Here is a 9,433-nt window from a genome sequence, read left to right as displayed (position 1 = left end):
AAAAAAAAAAAAAAACAAAACAAAACAAAACAAAAACAAAAAACAAAAAAAAACAAAAACAAAAGTATGTGGGTGGGTTGGTATCTTTATCCCTCCACTGGAGCTCCTATTTAGCTATAGGAGGTGGCCTCTTCAGGCCCTCTCCTATATGTTCCCAGTGTTACATATCTCAGCTAAGGTTACCCACACTGACTCCTGGGAGCCTCCCCCATCCCAGGTCTCTGGCATGTCCCAGAAACCCGCCATTTCCCTCCCCTTCCCCTCTCTCACCCACTTCCCCCTCCCTCTGCTTCCTATGACTATTTTATCCCCCCTTCTAAGTGAGATTCAAGCATCCTCGCTTGGGCCTTCCTCCTAGTTTTGTCTCTTTGAGTCTATGGAGTTTATTGTGTGTTTAATATGAAAATTCCTTTCAAAAGATTCTTTTTTTTTTTTTTTTTCAAGACAGGGTTTCTCTGTGTAGCCCTGGCTGTCATAGAACTCAGAAATCCTTCTGCCTCTGCCTCCAAGAGCTGGGATTAAAGGCGTGCACCACCACTGCCCAGCTTATTCATATGCTAAGTAAAATTTGGCTAATTGTGTTGTAAAAGTTGAAAGGTGAGTGAATCCCTACTATAGCATGATAAGGAAACCGAGGTCATAACCAGATCAAGAGAAAATGCCACAAAAGAGAGTACTGCTAATGTTGTGGTTACCCCCAAAATTTTGTATATATTTTTAATTTATGTATTTACTATATGTAAGTACATTGTAGCTGTCTTCAGAAACACCAAAAGAGGGTTTCAGATCTCATTACTGATGTTTGTGAGCCACCATGTGGCTGCTGGGATTTGAACTCAGGACCTCTGGAAGAGCAGTCAGTGCTCTTATCCACTGAGCCACCTCTCCAGCCCTTGTATTATTTTTTAATGCAGTGCAGAGCATGTTTCTGTCTTTCTGTACTTAGCCTGATCCTCTTCTGATCCTTTAGTGTGTTGTAAAACAGTCAAGTAGGCCCACTGAAGAAACTAAAATGATGAAACTACCTGATCTTGGATTTTCAACCTAAAAAAGAAAATGCCATCACATATCCTCACAGACTATTATGGGTTTTATGGCTGGTAAATATTCAAATATTTGTTGTTAAAAGTTATATTTAGGGCTGGAGAGATGGCTCAGTGGTTAAGAACACTGACTGTTCTTCTGAAGGTCCTGAGTTCAAATCCCAGCAACCATGGTGGCTCACAACCATCTGTAATGAGATCTGAGGCCCTCTTCTGGTGTGTCTGAAAACAGCTACAGTGTACTTACATATAATAAATAAATAAACCTTTAAAAAAAAGAGAGAGATTCAGAGACAAAATCTAAAAAAAAAAAAGTTATATTTAACATTACCTCTATCCATATGTATAATGCATGAGTTGGTATGTCTCTATGTATTATAATTTTGAATAAAACTGGAAATACTATAAAAACATTTGACATCTACTTTTTTCAATGAGATACACTCACATAATAAAAAGCATTCCCCAAAATGATTCACTGTGGGTTTTTCCCACATTTTATTTTTCTACAGTTAACCTGGGACTCAAGGGAGGCTTCTCTTCTGTATGAATGTACTGATAAAGGGCTACTCACATCTCTCTGAAAGATTCTCTGTATTCATAAAATGAATTACCAATAATGAGTTCTTGGTAATATAATGAGAACAGATCACAGTTGGGAAGACTAAACATTATACATTTATTTCTCACCAATGCACCAGATACATGGCACAGAGATAAAGGTTAAAGATTTGATTTCATCAAACAATTCTTAACTTGCAGTAACTTTCTCCTACCAACTTTTACAAAGATGTCCTTAGGGTCATGAGCACTTCACTCCAACATGACAAAGAACCTGAAAATCACTACCTGCTATTTTTCAGATTGCCAAGTCTAGTACTACTCATCACTTGAATTCAGAGTCTCCTAGCAGAGCTCATTTAATTTGTAATGGCCACAAGTGGAGGCTGAAAGTTGTAACCTATTTCCAGAGATAAGAAAACAGTCTCTGGGGGACACATAATTACTCTGCTACCCAGTATTATTTCTTTGTGTGCATTTTGCTTTTGTTGTTGTTGTTTCTTTTGTTTTGTTTTTTGAGACAGGGTTTCTCTGCGTAGCCCTGGCTGTCCTGGAACTCACTTTGTAGACCAGGCTGGCCTCGAACTCAGAAATCCGCCTGCCTCTGCCTCCCGAGTGCTGGGATTAAGGATGTGCACCACCATGCCAGGTGTGAAACTTTTATATTCTTTACATTCATGTTTCCTCCTAAGTAAATACTTAGCTGCACTCCAAGTTTTGACCTCTAGGAGGACATTTTTCCTCAGTTATTACATTTAAAAAAATTCATTCCTACGTGAGTGTTTTTATAAGCTTTCAACACAAGTACTGGGGAAACTTCCTTCACAGTCATTCAACACATTCTTCAACTTTCTTAACCCTACGTAGGTTCTCTCTTATAAATTGACATTTGTTTTATACAAAGAACACTACTCAAACTGAAGTGGATTCTTTTTTAAAACTTTTTATTTATATGAGTACACTGTAGCTGTCTTCAGACACATCATCAGATACCCTCTTTTGTCGCTGGAAATTGAACTCAGAACCTCTGCAAGAGCAGTCAGTACTCTTTAACTGCTGAGCCATCTCTCCAGCCCCTAGGGTGGATTCTTGCTTGTCATTCTTGATGCATTCTGAGGCTTAAAGATCTTTCTGGAAGTAGGGCAGGTGGACTGTGCCACCAGATGGGCATGAGACTGGTGAGGTGGAAGTATGCTCAAACTCTGGGAACCTTGGCGATCTGAGACAGCAGGAGTAGGGCTGCCCCCTCCCTGCCTCCATGTCCCACTCTGGAGCTTGTAATCATGAACCATAACTAATGTGGCCATAGGAAGTCAGTCACATAGCACAGCACCTGGAACACCTCTCCATGCTAATGAGGCATCTCAATAACCTTAGCCTTCAGCCAATCATTTTCCCTTCCTGGATATTCTCATACCCTTCCCCAAAATTACAGAATCCCTTGTTCACCCAGAATAAAGCCTATCCACACCAAATAAAGCAATACAAATAAGCTAAGGTCATCTCAGAGGGCTTCTTCATTAAAGACTGCCTCAGGGAAGGCCTTCACCTAAAGGAGCCATCACACTAGATCTCCTGAAGAAGACCTCTCTCTTCTCCTGCCCCTCTGTCACCCGCTCCAAGCCAGACCAAGCTCCTTCCCCTCCTGGACTGTTTTCACCCTTTCAACCAGGTATGCAGAAGTGTCTGACACCCCAAGAGGAACACAGACTGCAGACCCCTGTCCTTGACTTCACCTTGTCTTCCCCAAGTCAGTGTATTTACTGCTGGGCACCTCCAGGGAACAGGCAGAACATGTGACCACATCCATACCCGTTCCTATCATAGCTCCCCATGTCGGTGAGTTCTCTGATGCCTACTTAGGTTTGACTTCTGTGAAAAGGTTTTTCTACATACATTACATTCATAAGGTTTCTCCCCAGAATGAATCAACTCATGTACAATGAGGGATGATTTGTAGCCAAACATTTTTCCACACTGAATGCATTCATAGGGCTTTTCACCTGTGTGGATTCTATGATGCTTACTGAGGACTAACTTCCACTGAAACGTTTTCCCACATTTATTACATTCATAGGGCTTTTCACCTGTGTGAATTATCTGATGCTTGTTGAGATATGACTTGTTCTGAAATGCTTTCCCACACTCTTTACACTCATACGGTTTCTCACCTGTGTGAACTTTCTGGTGCGTTTTGAGGTACGACTTATTTTGAAAGGCTTTTCCACATTCTTTACATTCATGTAATTTCTCACTGTTATGGATCCTCTGATGCCTCCTGAGGTCTGACTTTTGGTAAAAGGCTTTTCCACACTCACTGCATGCATAGGGCTTCTCACCTGTGTGAGTTCTGTGATGCATGTTGAAGTATGACCTGTTATGGAAGGTTTTTCCACATTTCTCACATTCATATGGTTTATCACTCTTGTGAGTTCCCTGATGCATTTTGAGGTATGACTTCTTTAGAAAGGCTTTTCCACATTCTTTACACTCATATGGTTTCTCCCCAGTATGAGTTCTCTGGTGCGTTTTGAGGTACCACTTATGTTGAAAGGCTTTACCACACTCATGACATTCAAAGGGTTTCTCTCCAGTATGAGTCCTCTCGTGTACAATGAGAGCTGACTTTTGTCTGAAGGTTTTATTACATTCACTACATCCAAAGGGCTTTTCTCCTGTGTGAATTCTCTGATGAATAGTAAGGGAAGATTTAGTGCTAAAGGGTTTCTCACACTGAATACACACATGGTCTTTTTTCTGGTTATGTGTCCTCTGGTGTTCTATAATGTCTAATTCACTGGTAAAGGTTTTCTTACTTTCAAGGCATTTACAAGATTTTCCCCCTGAGTATGCTGCTTGGTGTTTAGTGAGATTACACTTCTTACTAAAAGTTGCCTTCCCTACATTAGCCATGGCATCTGACTGAGCAGAAAGCTGCTCACACTCACTATGCTTACAAGAAGTCAGTCCCACTTGACGTCTCTTAGATAGAGTAATTTTTTTCAATAGTTTTCCCTCCTTTGTATCTTTCCTTTCTCTGATATATTCGAAATCCTGCTGTCCAGTTTCAATATTAGAACACTGACCCAACTGCTCAGGACATCTGACAGCTTTCCCTGCTACACAACGGTCATTATATTGCTCTACAATACATAATCCATGAGGCTCCGAAGGGAGACATCTATTCAGGTATCCATTCAACTCCTCAGGTTTCACTCCTGAACTGTTTCTATTACTTACAACAAAACTTGAAATATTCATGGAGTACAAATAAAAAGTGTCTTCTAATCCATCTGCTTCCTCAGTTGCTCTATTGTGGCTGTTGGTGGTAACTTGCCACAAATGTCTCTCTTGACTCTTCTGGTTGGTCTCAATTATGCCGTCCACACTGCAGAATACTAAAAAGACAAGCAAACAAACAAACAAAAAGTAGTTTCTATGAATTATTTTTAAGAGTGTCTGATGGAATTCTCATGCTTATGTAAAAAACAATTTCTAGTCTACTAGCACATACTGTTACTAAAATCATGTATTAGCTTATAAACTTTATTTAGTTTACTCCTTAATTTACCATACTGAAATACACTGATAAGTTTCCTAGTATTAAAGTATTACTAAAGTATTGCTTCATTTTACTTTTGTGAAGAAATATTTTGTTAAAATATCCACCAATCGCTAGGTATAGCTTCTCACTCAGAGGATGGTTACATCTTTTTACAAAGTTCTAGTCACGTGCATACTTTAATACGTGACTGTGATGACCTTTTCTTTCTGCCATTCTCTTTATTCTGGTCTAAAAGAGGCACTAATTTCTAGGACATCCTCTTTGCAGATTGTGAGCAAACTCTGACAGGCTGCCCTCTAGCCAGAAGCCTCTATTATGCTGTGAGTTTGCATCATGGTTGCTTAGAGATATTACAAATGACAACAGACTGTGAGTATTTCAAATCTGAAATTCCTTTCTACTTCCACCGGAAACATTCCAGTAATTGAGGCCTCAAATGAACAACATGTCCTGTTCTTTTTTGAACCAAACTAAATACAAGGAAACTCCTGTTTACCACTCCAGAAAAACATGTATTCTGTACATCATCTCTAAAACATGTGGCTACTTGTGATAATCATGAGCCTAACATTTGCCTCCAGAGCAGTGATTCATGCACCACCATCTAGTAATTCATCAATTAATCCTCAAGGATGTTGTCATGTTTCAGGGACCTGACTTCTCTTAGTTTCATAAAAAGTGGCCTCTACAATCCCTCATTATATTTGTTGCTTTAGAATGAGAGAAGAAAAATTAAACAAGTGCTACCTTTAAATTACAGCCCTCATCCCAAAAAGAAGAAGCTTGAGTTCTTCAACTTGAAAACTTGTCTCACTTCTCCTTGGGACGAAAAAGCTCTTGATTCTTTCTCAAGTGGAAACATCCCTTCCCATGGGTCCTCATGATTTCTTAGATCATAGCCTAACTTCTAAATCTGTTTCTGTATTCTTTCATCAACTTCGTAAGTGAAATACTCTATAACTTTAAACACCCACTCTTATTACATATACTTATTCGTGACTCCTCAGTATAAATAAACTTATTTGTCTTTTATTGAAATTAATTCCATGATGTAGGACATTACTTTTACATTTTTATTTATATAAAATATACAAGAACCAGCACTTGAAATCTGCTTCATTAGAATGTGCTAAAACAAAAACTAGCACGTGAAATATGTCTGGGAAAAAAATCCCCACGAGCCTAGAATGCAACAGGCAATTGAAACTATGAAAAAAAGAAGTATGAGGGAAAAACATCAAATTACAGAAATAAGTTAGATGGGGGCCTGAAGGGGGAGAGTCTAAGAAATATTTCATCAAATTGAAATGCAGGAACACATGCAAGAGAATTCTTGCAGACTACATAACAAACATGTTTGAGCCTTCAGCTATGGAACTTGGGCATAAACTGATGATATGGCCAACCTTTGTTACACACGGTCTCCCCATCCACGTGTACCAACAACCAACCTGGCAAAGTCTTGTTTGCAGTTTCTTCTGCTGTCCATGGCTCCTCTCCCTGTTCCAATTTGAAGATCAACTCAGGTTTACGGATGCATTGCCCTGTTAATAGGAAATAATATAAGACTTGGAAAATGTTTGCTTATAATGTTCTTTGGAGAAAGACAAAACCAGGTTTTAGGATATGCAACTAAAGTGCAAATGTGGACCTTTCCCTAGAGAGCAATGAATAGTCATAAAATTTGTGGCCTAGAACCTTAGCTCTCAACCTTACAAGTGCCCATCTATTTCCTGCATGGAAGGTGCTTGCTCCTGATACTTACCCAGTGACAGCAGGCTATTATACGTCTCCAGCATCACACTCCTGTACAGCATCTTCTGAGCATCGTTGAGATTCTGCCACTCCTCCCAGGTGAACTTCACAGTGACATCCTCAAACGACACCAACTCCTGTAACAGCACATTTCTCCTCAATCAATTTACTCTAAGCTTGTAAAAAGGAACCTGAAGACGAGCTTCTCTTAAGGGGTGGAAGGCTCTCATGTGTATTTTACATTATAATATACCTTGCTTATATAGTAGAAAAAAAAATTTTAAAACCCATCCTGATGTTATTGATTAATGACTCTCTTGGGTAAATGAATTATCTTTTATATATCAGCTGTGAATTAATCAAGTGGCTGCATTTCTTTACCTTATACTATTTCTCAATAATCACACAGAAAAGCCATTTTTTTGTTTTGTTTTGTTTGTTTTTTTTGAGACAGGGTTTCTCTGTATAGCCCTGGCTGTCCTGGAACTCACTCTGTAGACCAGGCTGGCCTCGAACTCAGAAATCCGCCTGCCTCTGCTTCCTGAGTGCTGGGATTAAAGGCGTGCGCCACCAGGCCCGGCTGCCATATTTCTTTAAATCTGCACCTCAATAGCTGATATCCCACTATTCTCTATTCTGTCCAACCATTGGGTGATCATCATTTATTGTCAGGCAGAGAATAAATGGTAAGAATTGTTATAGAAACCTGACACAAGTGATTCTTGGTATGAGCATTTCTGTGCTATGTCATGATTGAAACAAGATATGAGGGCAGAGAAATATGCACATGAATAACACAAGGGTAAACTTTACACAGTAAACAGAAACATTATGCCTACATTTCCCCCTTTGTCTAATAAAAGGCTCTTTTTTTATAATAATAAACAGCATACAGCAGGAACAATTATGAAAAATATTAGATAAGAGTTAAATTGAAAAAGTCTTGTCTGGGGGGGGGCTGGTGAGATGGCTCAGTGGGTAAGAGCACTGACTGCTCTCCCAAAGGTCCTGAGTTCAAATCCCAGCAACCACATGGTGGCTCACAACCACCCATAATGAGATCTGATGCCCTCTTCTGGTATGTCTGAAGTCAGTTACAGTGTACTTATGTATAACAATAAATAAATCTTAAAAAAAAAGAAAGAAAGAAAGAAAAAGACTTGTCTGTTTGTGTTTGGAAACTCATAAATTATTTTTTTTCATACGTTACAAGGTGATAAAGACTTAAATAGCCCAAGAAAATTTTCAGCTGAGGCTGAAAAAGAGTTGGCTCTGATAGAGAAGAAACTATAGAATACACATCTAGATCATATGCAAACATCGCCTGCATCTCAGTTATCTTCTCTTCTACTCATTCTCCCACAGAAAGTCTTATGCAGATGGAAGATTTTAACCTTAAAATTGATATTTTTAGTACACAAACAGAGTAAAAAGTTTAAAACCTATATAGAAAAGGTTTCTGAATTGATTCTAAAGGGAAAAAAATGTGACTTTGTCAACTAGCTGGATGGACCCAGCTGAGATTGTGGAACCTTTTACTAAGGCTGGGACTGCCTCACTATGGCACAAGATGAACATTGGCAAAGAGTTTGCAGTAATTTTTGGAAGAAATTAACAACAAATATCCAAAAAGCAAGTGGCTTCAATTTATAAAAAGAACTAATTGGAGTTTTCCCTTGTATAATAAAAAGAATTCTAATTTCTGGAGTGCCTACATTTTACACTGATGCAAATAAATCAGGAAAGGCAGGATATAAGTCAGAAGATATAAGTAAGGTGGTTAAAAGTCCTTATGAATCAGGATAAAATCAGAATTATATGAAATACTTATGGTATAATTAGATTTTCAATAATCTCTTAATATAGTAACTAATTCTAAATATGCACAAAGAGTTGTTTTGCATATAGATACTGCTGAACTTATTCAGGATGATTCCAAATTGACTTCTCTGTTTTGTGGAAAGCCTTCTGAGAGGAGCAGGATTTCTGGCAGGAGTCTGACATTGGCCAAGGACAAGGAAATGGGATTCAGACAGGAATCTGACATTGGCCATGACAAGGAAGTAAGCTCAGGCAGGAATCTGACATTAGGGCATAATAAGGAAGTAAGTTTCAGCAAGAATCTAACTTTAGGCTGTAAAAGAGAAGTAAAGTAAGGCAAGAATTTTAGTCTTAGGGTGGAACAGAAGAACTAGGCTTCAGGCAAGATTCTGGGTTTGGACAAGGAAGTGGGCTCAAGTATTTCAGTCATTATGACAAGCCCTTTTAAACAACTGTCATGGGAGCAATCATGGGACTTTGCTTGCTGCTTTGTTAGTTCCTTATTGTACAGCTTGCCCAAAATACTTGCATCTAATTAGAATGGCACAAAAAGTGGATTGGAGCCGGTTGGTGGTGGCGCGCGCCTTTATTTTTTTTATTATTATTATTTTCTTTATTTACATTTCAAATGCTATCCCGAAAGTTCCCTATACCCCACCCCCGCCCCTGCTCCCCTACCCACCCACTC

At 39.0% G+C, this 9,433-nt stretch overlaps 1 protein-coding gene across 3 annotated transcripts in view; it reads right to left on the bottom strand.

The window, feature by feature from the left end:
- Positions 1-2,204: 2,204 nt before the first annotated feature.
- LOC110327895 (zinc finger protein 883-like) overlaps positions 2,205-9,433 on the bottom strand; it is a 25,018-nt gene continuing 17,789 nt past the window's right edge. For all 3 annotated transcript variants that reach the window (XM_029543768.1, XM_029543769.1, XM_029543770.1), the window contains 3 exons: positions 6,935-7,061; positions 6,621-6,713; positions 2,205-5,002 (listed from right to left, as the gene is read on the bottom strand). In XM_029543768.1, coding sequence (XP_029399628.1) covers positions 3,426-5,002; positions 6,621-6,713; positions 6,935-7,061 — 1,797 coding nt within the window. In that variant the 3' untranslated portion in view covers positions 2,205-3,425. The remainder of the gene's footprint in view (positions 5,003-6,620; positions 6,714-6,934; positions 7,062-9,433) is intronic.

This window comes from Mus pahari, chromosome 10 (assembly GCF_900095145.1).
Source record: "Mus pahari chromosome 10, PAHARI_EIJ_v1.1, whole genome shotgun sequence".
Classification (NCBI taxonomy): Eukaryota; Metazoa; Chordata; class Mammalia; order Rodentia; family Muridae; genus Mus; species Mus pahari.
The sequence above is the reverse complement of the archived record's forward strand: the minus strand, read 5'-3'. Positions and strand labels throughout refer to the sequence as shown.